The sequence below is a fragment of the Dendrobium catenatum genome, unplaced genomic scaffold (genome assembly GCF_001605985.2).
Source record: "Dendrobium catenatum unplaced genomic scaffold, ASM160598v2 fragScaff_scaffold_501, whole genome shotgun sequence".
Lineage (NCBI taxonomy): Eukaryota > Viridiplantae > Streptophyta > Magnoliopsida > Asparagales > Orchidaceae > Dendrobium > Dendrobium catenatum.
Genome location: NW_021318963.1, coordinates 1,073,691 through 1,094,610, shown reverse-complemented (window position 1 = coordinate 1,094,610; position 20,920 = coordinate 1,073,691). Strand labels below are relative to the sequence as shown.

The 20,920-nt window shown below is 37.8% G+C and overlaps 2 protein-coding genes and 1 pseudogene across 8 annotated transcripts; 2 read left to right on the top strand and 1 right to left on the bottom strand.

Annotated features, from left to right (window-relative positions):
- Positions 1–42: 42 nt before the first annotated feature.
- Positions 43–5,822, top strand: LOC110095314 (B-box zinc finger protein 22). 2 transcript variants are annotated; one of them, XR_003700605.1, is made up of 4 exons: positions 43–243; positions 3,094–3,507; positions 3,899–4,230; positions 5,687–5,822. XR_003700605.1 is itself a non-coding variant. In XM_020820808.2 (3 exons), exons 1-3 carry the CDS (start codon positions 43–45, stop codon positions 4,154–4,156), a joined length of 873 nt encoding a protein of 290 aa, XP_020676467.1. In that variant the 3' UTR covers positions 4,157–4,560. The 2 variants fall into 2 exon arrangements, 1 of the variants encoding a protein (XP_020676467.1); XM_020820808.2 differs by lacking the exon at positions 5,687–5,822 and having other exon boundaries at positions 3,899–4,560.
- A 147-nt stretch (positions 5,823–5,969) lies between these two features.
- On the bottom strand, positions 5,970–15,461 carry LOC110095315 (cyclic phosphodiesterase). 6 transcript variants are annotated; one of them, XM_028694542.1, is made up of 4 exons: positions 7,181–8,297; positions 7,040–7,094; positions 6,722–6,970; positions 5,970–6,104 (listed from the first exon to the last, which is right to left on the bottom strand). In XM_028694542.1, the coding sequence occupies exons 1-3, from the start codon at positions 7,490–7,492 to the stop codon at positions 6,756–6,758; spliced, it is 582 nt and encodes a 193-aa protein (XP_028550375.1). In that variant the 5' UTR covers positions 7,493–8,297; the 3' UTR covers positions 5,970–6,104; positions 6,722–6,755. The 6 variants fall into 6 exon arrangements, with proteins under 6 accessions (XP_028550375.1, XP_028550374.1, XP_028550373.1 ...); XM_028694541.1 differs by having other exon boundaries at positions 5,994–6,131; XM_028694540.1 differs by having other exon boundaries at positions 6,000–6,137.
- A 3,716-nt stretch (positions 15,462–19,177) lies between these two features.
- Positions 19,178–20,920, top strand: part of LOC110095332 — a 7,795-nt pseudogene continuing 6,052 nt past the window's right edge.

The following is a 20,920-nucleotide window of genomic DNA, read 5'->3' as shown; positions in this document are numbered from 1 at the left end:
AGATTCCCGATTTGGTTGAGAAAGAGAGAGAGAGAGATTGGGATGAAGATACAGTGCAACGCTTGCGAGAAGGCGGAGGCGAAGGTACTCTGCTGCGCCGATGAGGCCGCGCTGTGTTGGGAATGCGATGAGAAGGTCCATGCGGCCAACAAGCTCGCAGGGAAGCATCAGAGAGTGCCACTTATTGCGGCTTCCTCCTCTTCAACTTCCTCATACAGGGTTCCCAAATGCGATATCTGTCAGGTTTTGCTCCGATCTTCTTTTGTTTTCTTTCACCTAGCGGGATTGTTTTTACGAATATTTGATAGTAGGGTTTTCATGTTGAGAGGTTAGATCTCGGATTTATGACCCGTGGATTGGGGATATGTTTTTTTATTTTGTCTTGGTTAAGAATGAATCCTGTTTCGAGATTTATATGCATATATTATATCTCTATTTTTGGAGTTTGTCGTTCTGTCTTTAACCGGAGATGTTGACTTTGCTGGTAGTTGATTGCCATTTGCTCACCGATTTTTTTTTTTTTAATTACTGGCACTGTGCTGAGACTTGTCCATATTATATTAGTTTATTAGGGTTTTCAGAATCCCTCATTCGGAGGTTTACTGCAAATGTCCAGCAGCCTAGATCCATTGCAATAGTCAGTTGGATTAGTAAAGTGGGTTGTTCGGTAAGAATAAAGAGTGCTGTGCATGATGATTGTTGTGGTGCCTAGTTGTTTACATTCTGGTTGAACCGATAAAGTTATGTAAATAACAGGTTGAGGGTGTTTTTAGGGCCTTAGGACTTTTGGGGTTACTTCGCGAATCTTCTTAACTAGGTGAAAAAAATAGAGCCAGGAGCTCCTGACTGGGTGAAGATCTGCTGAACTGCTTACTTGAGATGAACATAACCTGAAAATGTGTTTGGAAATTTTGACGCCACTTTTTATCTGCAGTAGGTATGCTGCGGTGATATCAACCTTAACATTGTGAGGACCCTGCAACAAACCTCTTGTCTGCCAAAATATTCTGTAAGGTAGAGAGTTGAATGAGTGGAATTAAACAGAGCTTGTGTGATGTAGATATCAGAATCTATTTTAATTGTTAATTCAAGAATTATAGAAATAAAGAAGTTTTACCACTGACTTTCGTTGGACTTCCGCCGGGCCATCAACCGTCGCTCGACTGTAGCCCCTTCGACCATCATCATCTGACTACAATCCTTCCGACCACCGTCACACGTCAACTACAGTCCATTTTGACCAGCATCGTCCTTCGACAATGGTCTTTCCAACCGTTGTCGTCATCAGATTACGGTCAACTCTTACCACCATCACCCGCAGACTGCCATCACCCGCCGAATTTGGTCCTTCCGACCATCGTTGCCTGTCAACCACGATCCCTCCTACCACAGTTGCTCGCCGACTATGATCATTTCGACCTCGGTTACCCAAATACAATCCTACCGACTAAACAAACATATTAAGACTCTTTTAAAAACAACTACCATGCAACAAGCTCTATGCAATGTGTATTTGCTACTTAAAGACTTCCCCCCAATGAAATACCTCAGTTGTACTCAACCATCAGTACTAGTGGATTATTGCAAACTGGGCCAGGCCCCATAATTTCCCCTTTTTTAAGATATTTCACATAAAAATTTTAGTCTCTTATGAATGTTATACCCCTACTCTTATTTATTTGTGTGATGGATTTTCGTGTAAAGCTAAGACATTAAACTATACCTCTCTCACCGCCGTAAATTTTCCAGGACGCAACAATTACTTACTAGTGTTTATTCAAAACTGCATTACAAATAACCGATGTTAAGTCTAATAGTATAGTCCTGAAAAAAAAAAAAAAAGATGTTATTAGGCACTGAATGATGAATAGGGGGAGAAGTGTTGGAAGCTGAATATTGTACCAGGTGGACTGTAGAACCATTTGTGTTGTTAACTAACAGTTGTAAAGATAGTGTTTGTTTGGTATGGGTGTATACTTGTGAAGTTAATCAGTTTGTTTTAAATGACAGATTGTTTTCAGTTTTATTCAAGAATCGCACTTAGTGGAATTTGAGAGACAATGCTTATTAGCTTGAGGCAGCTTTTCAGTCCAAAAATATTATTGACCTTGCTTCGTTATGGCAAATCTAGTTGAGAAGCAGATGTCAGTAGTGTCCTGCATTGCCTTATGAACATAACTTGGCAGAAATTATTCATTTTATCAGTTTCAGCTTAGGTTTGAAAATTGCACTAGATCGTTGCAGAGTCCCTTTCCCTGTACTTACTCCAAGTCCATGCCTGATCCTTTTACTTTTGTCTGAATCTCACACTTCCTAAACTTACTCCATAGTCCAAACGCACTTTTTTTTTTTGTCTTTATCGTATTGGCTAAAATTAAACCACAGTTGTCCCTGATAAGTTTTGTTCAAGTCTAAGTATGAATTGACAAATGGGGTTGAGGATTGGGGCAAATTATTAGGTGCGGATACCGGACGTAGAGAATTTTTCGGTTATCTCTTTGTCTACAGTAAAAGCGCAGTCAAAGTGCAGCTGCTACAGTAACTGCGCTTTTACTATAGATAGAAAGAAATTCGGATGGTTCTCTCCATCCTGTGTCCGCACCTAATAATTTCTCGAGGACTGGAGTTTAAACGCAAGCATGACTGAAATAAACTGATAGCTACATCTTTCAAGCAGGATATTTAAAGTTCAGAATTCTCTAGCTATTAATGGTTAGCAAAAGCATCAGATCAGAACACGAAGGCATATATTGAATATTATAATGGAAATCATAATGATGCGTATCTATCTGGACAGGCATAACCTGTACTTGGATTGTGCAGTTTTCAGCACATGCAAAGCTACTCGTAACGTTCTCATGAGCTAAAGATAATGAGCAAAAAACTTCAATGGCAATATCTTTCCACCATTTTTGTCAATCCAAGAGCATTAACTGTAATTTTGAATTGATAATCTTGCTTTGTTTATGTAAAATATGTAAGTTTTTATTTAAATTTTAGTCATATTTATCATTTCCTCGAAGCTGACTAAATACTTTTGTTTGGTTGTGATATTTCTACCATCACAGTTAACATTCTCTTTTATCTACTTAGGAAGCTTCTGCCTATTTCTTCTGCCTGGAAGACCGAGCAATTCTTTGTAGAAACTGTGATGTTTCCGTTCACACGGCAAATCCTCATGTTTCAATCCACCAGAGGTTCCTGCTTACAGGTGTTCAGGTAGGCCTCGAATCCACTGGATCAGCTCCATCAGTCTCAAAGGAACAATCAAGCTCTGCTAAAGGACTTACCGAGCGATCTCCTAAGCGCCCCAAGTCAAGTCCACAAGCCATGTCATATTCTGGAGAGATTAATGAAGTTTATGAAGATGGAAGAATGGAACCTCTCGGGACATTTTTTGGAGGAGCTCCAATGGCTGCAAGTATAACTGAATGGCCACTCGATGAGTTCTTCAGATTCACAGATTTCAACCAGAACTATGACTTCACAGATAATGGTTCTTCTAAGGTTAAAAATCTTGTTTTCCTTAAAAGGGCTGTTTGGTAGCATCCTCTAAATCCGGATTTTGAAAATCCTAAAAATTGTTTGGTAACATTCATGATAAATCCTCTTAAATCTCATGTGAATGTTTGGCTATAAAGCAGGATTTACCCAGCGTACTCTTCCTCTAGCGTCATGGATTTCGTAAATCCGGCAAAATATAGTATTTCGGAAATCCATGATTTAGAGCGAATCAGCGAAATTTTCTGTCTATAGTGGATTTCGTTTGCATGCTAGATTTCGCTCAAATCCTCCCTAAATCCGGCTATCAAACAGCCCCTAAGAGAATTTAAAAGTTAAAACATCTCTATATGCCATGAACACAAAACTTTTCTTACTGATTTGCATTCCTTGGCAGGCTGACAGTGGTAAGCTTGGAAGTTCAGACGGGTCGCCATTAAACCTATCACCTGATGAAGATAGGGAGGCCGAAGAGTGTTTGGTTCAGGTGCCAGAAATCCCATCTCCGCCAACTTCGTCGGGGCTCAACTGGCCGAGAAACTCTCACTATCTTGCGTCAGAGAACGCGGCTTTTGTTCCCGACATTTCCACTCTGCAGAATCCCTACCAAGCTCGAACAAGATTTCCAAAGCGCAGACGGTCGTGGCATGGCTGATCTTGCCATCACTGTGCGAGAAGATAGGAGGGACTAAAGATGTTGTTCATACAGCTAACTGAAGTTAGAGAGAGGTAAAGTTGAAGTCTAAAGGAGTGAGTTAAGATTGTTGTTTTTTTGTTTTGATTTGCCTTAACAGTAACCTATCTTTTGGTGCTTTGATCCGAATTTCTTTCTGTCTATAGTAAAAGGGTAATCAAAGTGCAGTTGAAAGCGCAGTTAAAACGTAGCTACTACAATAACTGCAGTTTGATTGCGCTTTTACAATAGACTGAAAAATTCAGATGATTCTCTCTGTCCGATTCATAAATTTGGAAGTCAACTGAGCTTGGAAAACTTCTTGAGTAGATGAAAGGAATTTTGTCACTCTTCTTTCCTTAGCCCATAGAAAGCAGTATTTTATATAGGATTTTCCTTACATTATTAAATCAAAAAATCCTGAAAAAAAAAAAAAATCTTTATATATATATATATATATAACAAATCATTGAGCATAATTGTATGTATGATTATTTGGCAATTTATTAATAATTTTGCATGTTTTGGATGATTTTAATTGATGAAATATATAGATAAAATTATCTTTAAAAAGTATTTATGCGCTCCACCAATACTTTTTAGATTTTTTTTTTTAATTTTGTGAATGATTAAGTGAATACAACAAATAATAAAGCTAATTAGTTGTATTTTAAATTAAAAGGAGTATCTAAATTTTTAAATTTATATTAATATAATTCATATGTATTAATATAATGACTATGAAGCTCGTTTAGACGCAAAAACAGTGTTTTTATATAATTTTTTATTATTTTTAAATTGTAAATTATAATCAATGATGTTGAGCTTGAATTTAAAATTTATATAAAAAAAAAAGAAAAAAATCCTCTTTCAAGTAGTGAGCCAAGCAAGCTCACTGAGTCTACTCAGTTCTAACTCAACTCTCTAACTAATACATTAGTTCAATTTATAGTAATGAGTTCATGTTCAAGCTTAAATTTGAGCTCATATATTAGATGAGCTTGAGCTAGACCAAGCTTTGGCGATTTAGCAAATTGACATTTATGTTAACATAATTAATTATTTTTATTCAAATTCAAAATTAGAAGTTGAGTTGGAACAAGCTTAGCTTGAGCTCAATCATTCGAGTTGAGCTTTCTTATGGAGCTCTCTTATCCAACCTGAGCATTTTAGTCGAGCTCAAGCCTCATATTTTTCACTCTAGTCAAGCTCAAGCTCTTAAATTAAACAAGCTACACTTCATTAAATAAGAATTCGACTAAGAATTCAACGGACTGTTTACACATCTGGCTCCAATCAACTCAAAAAATTTATCCAAATCAATTATTTATTTATTCAAGTTGAATTTCAATAGAGCCAAAATCAAAATCTATAATTTTAAATGGCGAACTCCGTTCATTATTACCAAAGTCAAAATCAAAATACATGAACTTCCAATAAATATGTTACATTTACAGGTGAAATGAGGAGAATTAAAATGTAATTTAGCCAACATTTTTTTTTTTTTTGCAGGAAACCATAAGGGGCTGTTTGATATCAAATTTGGCATCAGATTTTAGCAGGATTTAACCTAAATCCAGCCAAACAGTTTTCTGTGCGCCCGTAAATCCCGTGACGACGTAAATTGTTGTAAATCCGTGTAAATCGGGGTAAATCCAAATTCCATTCTTGAACGGATTTAATGGGATTTACAGTTGCGTGAGTTGTCTCCCGCGGCGCCCGTGTCGCGAAGTTCTTGCGAAGTCTTCATGTAGATGGACGACGCAGTTGCTTCACCCTCATCCCCAGCCCTAGCCGCTCCGATCCTTGCTCAGCCCGTGTGCTCCTTCACCTGGTACGCATCTTCGAAAACATTCTCGTCGGCTACCTCTTAATGGCATAGGTATCCCTTCACCCTGACTTCTGAAATTTCCTGCTTATTTTTCCTTTCCTGTGATCGACACTACCCAATCGACCTCTACTCCTTGCGTAAAATAGCAATAGTAACTAAGCCGAGAGATATCATGTAGTAGTCTATCTACATAAATATTAGGCTATTATGATGTCATGCACTCTTTATGCTTCTACTAGTTTCTATTGTATGATGTCATGTTGAATTTATTATGTGTCATAGAGTTATCTTGAATTTATCATCAGTGTATTATATAATTTAATATTATTCCTTCATATTTAAATCTCCAACTCTTTTAAATCCCGGCATATGTTGCCAAGCAGATTCTCATGGTTTTATCGGATTTAATATTTGTCATACCAAATAATTTTATAATTTAACAGCCTCAAGATTTACTAAATCCCAATAAATTTAAATCAAAGAGCCCGTAAAGGCGTGAAAAAGAGAAATAGAGGAGAAGGCAATGATGCATCGTACATTTCATAATTTTCTAAGGTTTTAACAAATCTCTCGTCTTAATACATTAGATCAAGAAATTAAACATCTTAATTATATAAAATTCCTTTTAAACATCCTTATTCTGTTTGACTGATCAAAAGATTTTCAAATCAAACATCAAAAGCATGGAGTTCTCAACTAGGGTTCAGTAGCAATACCAGTAGTAGAATTCCAATGCTCCTCCAAGCAGAGCTAAGCAAAATCCTTCTTCGTCAGGTCGCAGAGCTCAACCATCTCCCACGATTCGGTCGTCTTGTCAAGCGTATCGGTCTTGCAGAGAGCCAGCGATGAGACTTCGAAGGTAAGTCCGCAGACACTTTCATCAATCTCCTCCGCTCGCTTCCGCGCCCTCTCCTTTTCCTCGTCGCTCAAATCCCCATAGATAAGGCTCACATGAGGCATATAAGCTGAAATCATCAAGTAAATAAAATAGAATTACGGCGTCTAATTAATATTCTCTTGATGGCAGTACTTACGAGTTGATCTCTTGTAACCTAAATGGCCACAGCAGTGAGAGCTGGTTTCCACCACCTAAAAGATCGAAACCCAAATTCATGTTAGGGCTCTGATGGGAATGGTGAAAGTATAAAAGAGAAGGTATAAGAGAGTATGCGTGCCTCAGGGGATGGATGGATGAGGAGATAGACGCACTGATAGAAGAAGGTTCCGTATGCGACGCCGGCGATACGAGCGGTGTAGGGTTTGAGGGTAGCGATGGCGGAATGGAAGCGAGCGATGGCCTCGTCGCGCCGTAGGCGGAGGTCGCCGACGACGGTGATGTGCGGATCGAAGGCTGGGCCGCCGAACTCGGATCGGAGAGAGGACATTAGAGATTTGAGGCGGTCCTTGATGTCCGACGGTGGGAGTGCCCATACGGAGTAGGAATCTTCAGGCTTATCGCCGCCTTCTGGATTATTTGGTTCTGCCATGGAGGAGAAGGAAGAACCGAGGAAGGGGAGAAGATTGGGATTTGGACGAGGACGGATTAATTGAGCATATGTGACAGTGGTGAGGAGGGGGAGGATATAATTTTATAAAAAAATTAAATTATTTGATTTGGTGAATTTCAAAATTAAAATTATTTATTGGTGAATTTCAAATTTATCCTCTAATTCAATTGTGATGCATTTAAAAATAATTAAATTTAATTAATTTTTTAAAATACATTGTTAATTGACTTAATTCATTATCATTATCACCGCAAGCTACTGTCAACAACTACCTCTGCAACTATCCACCGCCGCCATCATCACTCGCTTCTTAATGTTGCTACTCGCAACACACTGATCATTACTATTATTGAACTTTATGCTTTGATTCATTTTATTTCAAATGAAATAAATATAATCACATATATTTATTTTACACTAATTAAAAATATGTCAGATTCTCAAATCCGAACCCGACTCACCTAGGGTCTGAGAATCTGACGAATTTTCGGGTCGGGATCGGGTCTGAAAATCTGACCTATTTTTTAAAACATGTCAGGTTTGTCAAGTTCGACCCGAACTCGACCCGCAACCCGTTTTTGACACCCCTAATGCTAAGCTTACATAAATTTTTTTAGCTCATTTACTAAACAAACCTACCCAAACAACATTTGAGCACATTCAAACTTATTTTACACCCATGCATGAGATCACCATCCTAAAGAAAATACATAACAGATAGAAGTAACTGTGAAAATTCCATGCATAAAAAGTCTTTCGGACTTAAAAATAAGGCTGAAAACTGATGAGATCTACGTGCAGAAAGATAGATTAAGACATTGACCTCAACAAGTTCATTTTTTTATATTATTTTATTTTATAACTGTTTTAATTTTAGATATTTTGGACATACATATGTCTATTGAATTGATTTCCTAATAATATGGAATTCCAGCAATAGTTTTCTACCTATCTACAGTCTATTTGGAACAACTACATTATTTTATAAAGTTGATTGTGAAGTTATTATGAGAAAACAACTTATCTATTATACAACAATAATAAGCCTTTATCCCACTATATGGGGTCGGCTATATGAATCTTTTTTCTCTATTGTGTCTGATTAAGGGCCAAATTCTCGTCTAAATCTAATAAAGAAAAGGTCGTTTCTAATATTTTCTAACCAAGTCTTTTTAGGCATACCTCTATCTTTTTAAACATAATTCAAATCTAATATATCTACTTTTCTTAACTGGGTCATCGAAAGGCTGCCATTTTATGTGATCAAACCATCTAAGATGACTCTCTCTAATCTTACCTTCCACTGGAGCTACTCCAACCTTTTCACATATATGCTCATTTCGTATCCTGTCTTTAAGAGTATAGCCATTCATCCACCTGTGCATCCTCATCAAAAAAATGTTCAATCAAAAAAATTTCTCAAAGTGAGAAAGTAACAAAAAAGCAATATAAAAATAAAATTATGATTATTATCTAAAAAATAAAGCAACGAAAAAATTATCACAAACAAACTCCAACGACTTCGATGTGGCTTATGAGTATGAAACTCAGTTCAACCTATCCATTGCAGTCTAGTCGTTTCTTCCCTGTGCCTCATTACAAGTAATTCATTCAACTTCTAATCAATAAAAATTCATATTTCTTCGGTCAATCTTCTTCTGCACGATTATTGGACAAAAAATTCCTTCCATATATATATTTTTTGAAAAACTGTAGTTGAAAAGGTTTTGATTTCTATATGAAAGACGTACACAGACCACAGTTGAGGCTTTTATTTCATTCACAGAAGTTGCTTTTTACTGTTTTTTGGTCTTAACGTTAATTCAAAAGAACAAAAGTGCCATAAATAAATCTAAGTTTTAAAACTAGAGAATGGGATAGCTTTTATTATTATTTTTAAAAAATAATTTTTTAGTACAAAAAATTTTAGTTCAAATAATTTTGTACTAAAAAATTATTCAAAAACAGTAAAAAAATTATCCCGAATGAAATCAAAATCAAGAAGTTAAAAAACATAATAACAGATTGTCAGCTTTACAATAATTTTTCAATGCCATAATCTGGCTCAAAACTATAAGCATACAGCTACCGAAGTTTTTAATTTTCCACTTAGCTATTTAGGCCTTTTCTAGTCGAATGTCAAACATGTGTATAAGGTCGTTTGGTCGCTCCAACAGATCGCCAAACTTTCCGCAAGCGAACAGTGCGATGCCAACAGTTCACCCGATATATGTTTCTTTTTTTATAAATATAAATATATGATTAAAAATATATAAAATAAAGTATGTGAAAGAATACACTAGGAATATTCTTTTTTTTTTTTAATGTTAGAAAATGAAATTCAATTGAAGACGAGTTTATGTATTTTGATGTATTACTGTATTTTGGAGCGAAAATTGAGTTTTTCGGTTGGAGAAAACTATTTAGGTCATCTAATGTCCTCTCTACCATGGTTCACATAAGCAAACAAAAGATGTCATTCATCTTAAAGGAGAAAAGAAATACCAGGATACAATATTGATAGCAGGAGCAAAAACAATAACAAGCATGCAAAACATCAAAAGCATCATGTCAAATATTATAAATCTCTCAAAAAATTTGTCACAAAGAACTCTTATAAACACAAATTATGTGTGTCAAAGACATTAAGAATTGAAAATACCTTGAACTGTCATCGAAAGCCAACGCCCTGCTTGTAACTTCGGATTGGATTGAAGGAATCAGATGTCCTCCACCCTCACCAAAAGCCGGCTGCTGAAAACTCAAAAGTGCATTGTTTGAAGACGCCCACTTTCCTGTAGAGGTATAAATAAACAACCCCTATTATACGTGTATATGAATCTAAACCCATCAAATCAAAAGAGGAACCACTTCGGTCAAAGATATCAGGCATAACACCATTTACTGGTGACAACAGGCTATATGAAATATGAAATAAAAGTCTCGATGCCATGTCCTCCTTCCCATAGTTGACAGGGGATATTGAACAGTGTCCAGTGGCGTTCGCTCGTGGATCCCGACACTTGGGTTCAGTGTAGGCGAGCTTAGGCTAGGACTTTTAAGTGTGGCATTGTTGAGCCTAATCTCGATGTTGTGTTCTAGGTGCGGTAACGATGGGGAGAGGAGATAGCAGAGTGAGAGCGAGAGACGAATAAGTAGAAGAGAGGGTGATGCTGGTGATAAGAAGAAAGATGGAGATGAGATGATTGTTAGACCGATCCCTGGATCGGTCCATACGTGACCGGCTCACATAACAAAGACGGACAAGTTCCGCGCCTCAAAAGAGCTGCACACTCCACCCCTATTGGCTGCAGGAATTAGGAAAGATTTTGGAGGGAAATTTCAAAGTATGGATTGTTAAGAGATTTCCTTTTGAATTGTATGTATTAAGTATTATGTTTTGCTAGGGTTAGGGCATCTTGAATTTGGCTGAAATTTGATATCTCTTATGTACTTTGGCTCTAGCCACCAACTAGGGATTGGGAGAGCCGGATCATCCTCTCAAATTGAAGATCCATTGTATCTTGCTTGCTTTTATTCTTCTTTCATCAAATAAAATTTATTTCGTTGTGGTTCATCTACTTTCTTCTCAAAAATTGTTTGCAAGGGGCTGATTTTCTTGGATTTCAGCAAAGATTTTCTTGGTTTATACTAGTGTTTCCTATCGAGGACAACAACAACTAGGGGAATTTTTCAGAGGTAAAGGTGGTGGCGCCTTCTCTCCGTTACTTGTCTAGGAACAAGGGTCATGAAGATCTGTGTATTGCTTGCTCCAAGAAATTGAGTGCGGTAGTGTTTCTCTTCTCCTTTGGACCATTCAAATACCATGCAAGGATATTTGGATTTTTCAATGCTATCAAAAAAGTGGAACGTTATAACCCAATTTTTACCGTGCATAGCCCTTCCACGGTTAGATTCTGGAGGAGCCGAAGGTGAAGTTTTGCTAAAGCAACATCCAAATGGCTAAGAATTGCCAAAAGAATGCTTTTTTAGGTAAAAACAAGTAAAATATGGAATCCAAGCGAAGCCTGCAGAACATTGAACCAGAAAAAATTCTAAACGTTTAAAGAAAATAGTAATACGCCATCAGAGGTGATGATAATGCAATTTTTTTCATTGCAACTTGCAAAGTAAAGTGCTCAAAGCCCTTGCGCAATATCACATCATCATTTGACAAATTGGGTCAATAGAGTATAAAAAAATATACACCCAAATCACTCATTTATCATTTCAGGAGATTGCACATGCAACTCTCTGAACTATATAGAAATGTAATCCAAAACAACTTCAAGAATATCAAATAGTTTCTATAGAAAAGCTGAAGATTGTGTTTCAAAAAGCTAGTAACTAAATTATGATAAAGACTTAAATAACCAATCTTGGGATCGAATCAGCATTAATGTGTCATGCATTAATCCTAATCAGACAGCAAAGTTTACGTCGGTTAAAAATAAGATTAGAACAATAATTATTTTCCTTCATAAAGGTCATGCAAACGAAAATCGAAGAAAATTTAGCACACGCATGCATGGTGCCTAGAAGCAATATATGAGAAGAGGAGAGAGGGCATTTAATAAAATGGATGGGCTAGACAAGCTTTGAGATGGTGAAAGTTTGGAGTCCTTGGAGCCAACAGGGGCGGAACCAGCCATAATTTTCAGGGGGGAGCAAACATATAAGTAACTGTTCACATATATGTCGGGGGTCCAAGGGGGCAGCGCCCCTGCGGGGGTTTCCGGGGGCAACGCCCCCGGAACAAATTTTGATTTACTATTTCTCTTTGTATTTGGTTCATCATTCCTTAACAATAATACATCTACGCAATGTATTTAATTATATTAGGGGCAATTGCCTAAAGATCATAGTATTTAACATTTTTAGGGGGGGGCAAATTGCTTAAAGCCCTTGTAATAAATACTGAAAATATTCTAAATAAGTGCATAATAAAAAAAAATTTTTTTGAGGGGGGGCAATTGCCCCCCCTACCCAAAGAGGGGTTCCGCCCCTGGGAGCCAAAGAATACACAACTCTTCACATAGATTTTTTTTTTAGTACAGTTCAAAGGCTTAAATTGGAAAAACTTTGCCCTAGCACCGAATTAGGATTAATTATTGTGTGTGGACGCCGAACGCCTTTCAGAGATCAACCAGAATGCACCACGTCACCCTTGTGCTTGGTACCGTGACTCGGTACTGCTCGGTACCACTTACGTGACACTTTTTGGTTGGTCTCCGGACGACGTTTTCCATCCGGCCTCCGCACAGAATAATTTCTCATCAAAAGGTTACAGAGGCTGCCTAGATTCATCAGAGCAACTGAGTTGAGCTAACATGGTAATCTCTTGCTATATATACAGAAAACGGATTCTATGAGAAATATAATAGTTAAAAAAAAAGAGCATGTTATTTATGTTACATTCAATATCAGTAGAGACGAATAAATGGAAACATACATACTCCGAGGCAAACTTCAACGAACTAAGCAGGGAAGAATAACTGCGTAATTGTTGAACAGAACATCAGGATAATTGAAGTTAAAAAAATTCTTTAATTGAGAACAACTGCAACTCTGTTTCAGCCAAATTCTAATAAATAACTGCTCCATGCCTGCATAAGCTTATATTTAAAAAATTACAAATAACTTCAAAAATCATAAAATCAACTAGCTTTGATTTTAACGCCTCAGATAATTACTCAATGAAAAATCAACATGCATGCTTTACAAATTGAACAGCCAAGTTCCAAGATTATGAAGAAACAAATAAGTAAACTATTTCATATATAGTAAATTAATTTTCCTTCCTCCAAGTACAATGAGATTGAAGCACAGACCCACGAACTTAAATTCAGCAAAAAGGCTCGAGACAAGTAATCAAATACTTTGGTAAAGATAAAGGTCTATCTCAACTATGGTTTGGATAGAAGGCATCAATGGTGCTTGATATTTTTATAGTGGAGTTTGGGGTTCAGAGGCAAACAAAAATGAAGAGGAGAAAGAGATGGATCCTATGGTATAAGTGAATTCACCTTCCCTTGATAAGAAAGACCAAGAGATCTCTTGCCTGGATTGGATATCCCCTTGCCTTCACCTTGGTCACGTCTTGCCTTCCACAGTGGAGAGAGAGAGAGAGAGAGAGAGAGAGAGAGAGAGAGAGAGAGAGAGAAGGTCCGGGTACTACCTTGGGAGAGAGGAAGCCATCTAGAAAAGGTCAAGATAGCAGGTACAACCAAATGTGAAGGGCATTAAGAGTAAATAATATAAGCCACACTGTATGCTTATGTCTTACATGACTCTCCAAAATATATAAGTAGGAATTGGGCCTACAAAAAAACTAATTTGATTAATTAAAACTACAACTTGGGAGATTAGAAATGGCCAGCTCCATCATTCCAAGGAGCAAAGACCAGCCAACTATAGTGTCCATGGATTTGTTTGATGGCTTCTCCTCCTTGATGGTGATGATAAATCCTACATGCTTTCACCCTTCTTTTTAGACATCCCTTATTCCTCTATACTGCATTTTTTTTTTAGATGCAACCTCTCATGTTATTTCATGTATGGAACTTTTCTTAGCTAAACAATAGGTCATATGAAGCAATAATAATTAATTCACGAGGAAATTATATTTTGTCTGACATGGTTGGTAGAGACCAACGATACCAAAAGGGTAAAGAATCCCCAGGATCAACAATTAGGCTCCCTTGAAATCAAATTGCCCCAACTTTTGATGTATGCCTAAAGCAATAAGATCTCTATTTTTCTCTTAAAAACTCTCAAACCAAATTGGATTCAAGATATCCCAACACTTGTTCAACATGTTGGCATAAGAGCCAGATTATAACTATCCTCAGGTAGAATTAAAGGCTTTACTTGACTAAAAATAAAGTTAACATCCTAACAAGCTAGGGATAATATTGGGAAGTAAATCAAGAATGGAACAAGCAAGAAAAAAGAAAACAATAAAAAATACTAGGATTTACCTTGGAAAAACTCTAAAAAAAAATTCACGGAATAATACCGCTCTAAAAAATTCACCATAAAAATGGGAGAAATGGTACAAATCTTCATCCTCACACTCCCTTTTTACATCACACTCACGTCCATCATCTCCAAATGTGAATACAAAAGTTTTTCACGGATATATCCACTTCAATTCAACACAGATGCCACAAGCGATGTACCCATAGCGCCTCAACGATGACTCCTCTATCTTAAAACGCCTCTGCAACACCATAACATTGAACCTACAACACACCAAGGTTGAGTTCACAATGCCATGACGTTGGAACTACAATGTTGCCGCGTTGTGTTATCTATCTCCGAGGGGGGCTACAACGCCTTAGCGCTGAATTTACAATGCTGCGGCGCTATACTGGCAATAAAAATCTTTTTCAAGGGGCTTTGCCACTGAGCAGGGGGTGGATTGGCCCCTGCGAACCCCCAACGAGCTCCTGCTGATTGAATTGAAGGCTCAAGTCAACAGTACAATCCAATTGATCCGCGCAATTAGATTACAAAAATAACTAAAAGATAGAACATAAAAAATCAATGATAAACATCAAAATCATAAAAAAAAAAAAAAAACTTATATCGCCAAGATTTGAATGTAAAAAATTGTAAACGCCGACAGAGGATAAAGGAGGTCACAAACCTATCATGGAAACATTGCAAAATTGCATCGATGACATTGTTGAGCTACACAGACGGTGGGAAAAAAGGCCGTTAGTTGCAGGCGGTCAGGAAGAAGAAGAAGGAAGATGGATGCAGCAATGATTAACGCCTTCGGCTGCAGCCGATAGACAAGCAACGGCGGAGGAGCATCGTCTGCTAATCGGCGGCTAGGTCTTTGCCATATATTTGCGGGAGCTAGATAAAAAATATGTTCTACAGAACTAGGGTTAGAGTATAGAGCTATAGTAGAGTGAGAAAAAAAAAAGTATAGAGGCTGTTCGAATTTGTTCATGCTTGTATTTTTAATACTAAAATAATATTAGAAATGATTTTAGCTGAATTTATTTACCTAATATCCAATTTTATATCATTCAAATATTTAATATTTAAAATTTATTATTTACATCCATAATATATATATATATAGTGGTACACTTAATTATTAACTGTGATTATTTGTCAATAGTATATATTTATTAAACTTGTAATTGGCAACAACATAGACTTGTAAGTGACAATAATATGATAGCTCTTGAGCTTTTATGTGGCAACAACAAGAACTTTATTCAACTTGAGCTTGTATGTGATAACATATACTTCGTTTAAACATGAACAAAATTTTAGAGTTGAACTGCATGATTTGCATGATTATATGCATGCGCCCTGCCAACCATCGTTGGACTTCCACACGACCGCCATCAGACCACCTTCGGCGGCTAACCATGGTTGGTCCTCTACTAGGTTGCCAAGTATAGTCCATCCGGATACCAACCAGTTGTTGACTTCCATCTTGTCGTCGATCATTGTAAGACTTCCACCCGACCATCGTCGGACCACCACCCAATCGCCGACCGCAGCAGACTTCCACCCTGTTGCCAACAGCCGTCTAACTTCCATTATGTAAAACCCTTCAAAAAAGCTATTTTTTTAGTGCTGTTAGTCCCGGACAAATTGCCTTAGTCCCGGAAAAACTGAATAAAATTATGAAAAAATCTGTCATTTTCGTCTGTACGAACCTGGAAGTGTCGGGACGAACCCAGACAGAGAGTTTCGTCCAGGGACGAATAAATTGGAATTAATTTCGTCTGGACGATTTGAGTCCAGAGAAGATCGTCCCGGGACTAATCGAGACATCGTCCGGGACGATCCTACTTAATAAATATCTGAATAGTGCCGATTTTGAAGAAAGAGAAAGCCCAGGAGAGAGAAAAATAAAGGGAAAAGTGGATTATTGGGCGACTTCGACTCGTTTTCGTCCGTCGTCGTAGTTGGGAAAGTTGACCAACTCGAGGTAAGGCACATTCCGCCTTTCTCAATTTTTCAGAAACGAGAATTTTGATGAGTTTTCTGTTCCGGATTTTGTTTCCGTTACCGAATTTCTGGTATTATTTTCTTATGACAAAGGTTTTATCGCGTAACTTTTGGTATGTTTTTGAGATGATAATTGTGCACATTTTGAGTATGTTCTGGAATATTTTTACCGGGTATTTTGAATTCTATTGAGTTTTATTCGAATAACAATTTATCTAGATGTCTGATATTATTACTTCAGTATAGTAAAAGTCTTATAATGTTGTTGTGGATATTCTGTGGTAATTTGGTAAATTTCTGAATATATAAATTTTGTGTAAATTTTGTATACTGCCGTTATGCCGCCGATTTTTCTTACGAATTCTGATTTTTTTGAATTGATACATTGAATGAATTGAAGTGTTTATATGCTATCAGAATGGAGTTATAAGGGGCCAGGATCCTTTGAGATTCTGTCTGTGTCAGGGAAATCTGAAATGAGCTCTGAAATCTGAAAATAAGTTCTATTCCGGAATTTCGAATATCTGTTCTGTTCTGTTTTGGTGCTATAAGCCTATAAGCACAAAGGGAGGCATAAGGAGCCAAAATCCGTTGAGATTCTGTTAGTGTCTGGGAAGGGAGGCATAAGGGGCCAGAATCCGTTGAGATTCTATCAGGATCAGGGAATCTGATATGAATTATCTGATATGAATGTGATTTTATCTGATTTCTGATTTATGTACGATTCTGGTTATTCCGTATGATTCTGTCTGCTCTGTGACATGAAAGCTTTATGATATATGTTTTGAACTCTGATTTGAAATGACTTCAGTTTTCTGTATCAGTTGTTTGATTTCTGTTGATCAAGTATCTGTTCTGTCTGTTCTATGATTTTCGTACGGTTATTTTCTGATGTAAATTTCTGATGATTGTGATTGGTGAGTGATGTCTTGCTGAGCTGTTAGCTCATCCTTATTTTCTACATGGTTTTTAGGTTCTGGGAAAGGGAAGGAGGTCTTGGACTATAAGTTATGTGTCTGATCTGAGATTAGGTATTTTGTACTTTTGATTTTTTGTACAATCATGACTTTTCTATTCTGTTCTGTTATTTCTATCTGAAGCCATGAATTGTATTGTATATGATTGTTTTGATGAAAGAAAAGATAGATGAACTGTTATGTTTTTGGATGATTATAGTAGCTCTGTGTTTTTCTGTCTATTTAATATCTAGAAGAAAGTCTGAAGATAATTCCAAAGCTAGATCCTTGATTTTTTTCAAGTCCCGTTGCGGCCCGATGCAAGCGGGATCCGTCCCGGTCGGGTTGGGTCGTGACAAACTTTAGTGGTATCAGAGCAATGGTTTTGGAATTTAGATGGTAAGACAGAGCTATAGGAATTGATCTGTAAGTCTGTCGGGGTAGTTCTGGTTTGTCTGGATTTTTATTCTGTTATTTTGTGCATAGTTTTCTGTGTGATTATGGATCTGCCAAACCCAGATATGATAGATGGGCAAAGTGCTAGTCAGGCAGCTCCGGTGAGTAGTACTGCCCCAGTGGTTGGTTCTGATACACTTTCTCAATTTGCTACATTGGTTGCTCAGATGATGAGCGAGACTCAGAGTAGAGCCTCTACTGTTTGATCTGAGGATGTGGATAGACATCGACATATATTTCTGAGATTGAAACCTCCGAGATTTGAGGGCACTGTTGAGCCCAGAGCAGCTGAAGAGTGGCTGAGAAGGTTAGAGAAGACTTTTGACGATATGCAGTGTCCGTCGGACAGAAAGGTACCGTTGGCAATTTTTTTGTTGGATGGCGAGGCTGAGCGTTGGTGGATGGGCCAGCATGAGGAAAAGTTCCAAGGAAAGCTAAACTCTCTGATTTCTTGGGAAGAGTTTTTTGAGGTATTTCGATCGTGGTTTGTACCTCCTTCTGCAAGACAGCAGATGCAGGAGACTTTTCTGAGGCTAGTTCAGGGGAGCAGTACTGTGATGCAGTATGAGGCAGAGTTTACTGCTTTAGCCCGATATGCTCCGCAGTTGGTAAGTACTTCTGCTGAGAAGTGATATAGATTTCTGAGGGGACTACGAGATAGTCTGAGGCAGCCCCTGGTACCATTTCATATTTCTGATTTCTCTGAGCTTGTGGAGAGAGCTCGTCTGATAGATAACGATTTGATGGCTACTCAGCAGCGGTGGACTGCGAGTAGGAAAAGGTTCGGGGGTGATGCTTCTAGTAGTGGTTCCTCTGGCAAGAGGAGATTTATTTCTGGAGACCCCAGGAGGAGTGGACAGTCGGGATTCACTACAATTTCTGGTACTGAACCACTAGACCACATCTGTCAGTGGGGCACCTGTGTGTCAAAGTTGTGGACGATGATATTTTGACCAGTGCTATAAGATGACTGGTCAGTGCTTCAGATGTGGTCAGCTATGACATCGGATTGCAAAGTGTCCACATGCTGAATTTGATAGACGATTTCTGATCTGATAGTAGACTTGTTGGTTCAATAGGAAGGCCGAGGACTGTTCCTACGCGTACTGTGACTGAAGGATCCTCTGGTAGAGGTGGTGGGTCGAGTTCTGTGGCACGGAGACCACCTACTGGTAGTCAGCAGGAGTCTAGTGGTTCAGTAGCTCCAGTTCCAGTTCAGCCACGTGTGTACAATTTGAGTCAGTAGGAGGCTCGAGATGCTCCGGATGTGATGACAGGTACGATTTATATTTCTGAACATCCTTGTCGTGTTCTGTTTGATTCTGGAGCCAGTCATTCGTTTCTTTCCGAGCGTTGTTTTGATGCTTTGCATCTGGATTCTGTTTTGCTATTGGTTTCTCTTTATGTTATTTTGCCGTCTGTAAGCAATTTGATTGCCCGGAAGTTTTGTTTCTGTGAGCTTGATATTTCAGGTAAGAAATGGAAGTCGAGTTTGATTTTATTGCCGATTTCTTCTTACGACGTGATTTTGGGTATGGATTGGCTGAGTCTGTATGAGGCTCAGATTGACTGTTTGAAGAAGCAAGTGAGCTTGCTTATGGATGGTGAGAGATGCGTATTTCAAGGGTTAAGAGGAGTTATATCCTGTCTGATTTCTGTGTTGGAAGTCAGAAGAGTGTGGAAGAAGGGTTGTCCGGTATTTTTGGCTTCTGTACGGGATATGAACCTATATGTGGGTTCTGTTTCTGATATACCAGTTGTACAGGAGTTTTCTGATGTATTTCCTGAGGAGTTGGTTGGTTTGCCTCCGGATCGAGATGTTGAGTTCTATATTGATATTTTTCCGGGTACAACTCCAATATCAAAAGCTCCGTATAGGATGGCACCGAAAGAACTTTCTGAGTTGAAAGCTCAGCTTTAGGAGTTGGTGGATAGAGGGTTTGTTCGTCCAAGTGTTTCTCCTTGGGGAGCACCTGTACTGTTTGTGAAGAAGAAGGATGGAACACTCTGTATGTGTGTTGATTTTAGAGATTTGAATAAAGTCACGATCAAGAACAAGTGTTGACTGATAATAAAAAAAATTTGAATAAATGATAATTTGTCAAATAAACCTAATTAGACTCTAGTATAATCGAAGAAAAGAAACGAATGGAAGCGTCATTTCGAGCCGGGCCCAGGCAGCCAAAACGATGCATTATTTCGTTCAAAAATGTCGTTCAAACGATGATGCATTGTATATAAAAAAGAGAGAAGGACATAAACTGAACACTTACATCCATTTTTCTCTTTTCTTCACGCTTCATCTTTTTGCAGCGCCGCCCTCGATCTTCCCTGTCGTCGAGCACGAGCCCACTTCGTGAAATTAAATTCCCTCACAGGTAAACACCGTCATTAATCCACCTCCGCCTCCTGTTTTACGACGCCTCTATCCAAAATCCCTTTACCTCTTGCGGCAAGAAAGGATCCCGCTGTCAAAATCCCTAGCCCTTCTGTCCGCACTTCGCAGGCCTTTTGGATTGCTGTATCTCTTTTAAACACAACCGATATTTCCAAATTTTATTTTATTCATACTAATATGCCCGTGACCATGATTCATTCCAAGCCTACAGTTAAAAAAAAAAAAACAACTGCATGTCTTGCCTCAAGTGAATAGTGAAATGATTATCTTCTTAAAAGTCCTGTAATGATTATTTTTGACCCATTATGTCTTCTCACATAAATGGTGTCAGTAAATAATTATTTAATTGCATGTAAGTTGTGAGTCAGCAAAACTTAAATATAAAACTAATGATCTTTTCTAAAAGTATCATTTTTTTTATCCAAATTTAAAATATATATATCCGATTGATTTCAAATTAAATTTTTATAAATCAACAATTTCAAATCTAATTTTTATCAAATCATTTTTTTAATATAAAAATCAAATGAAGACCTCGTGTCGTCGACCTTAGGTCCGACCGAGATGGTTTTAAATTGAAGACCTCGTGTCGTCGATCTTAGATCCGACCGAGAT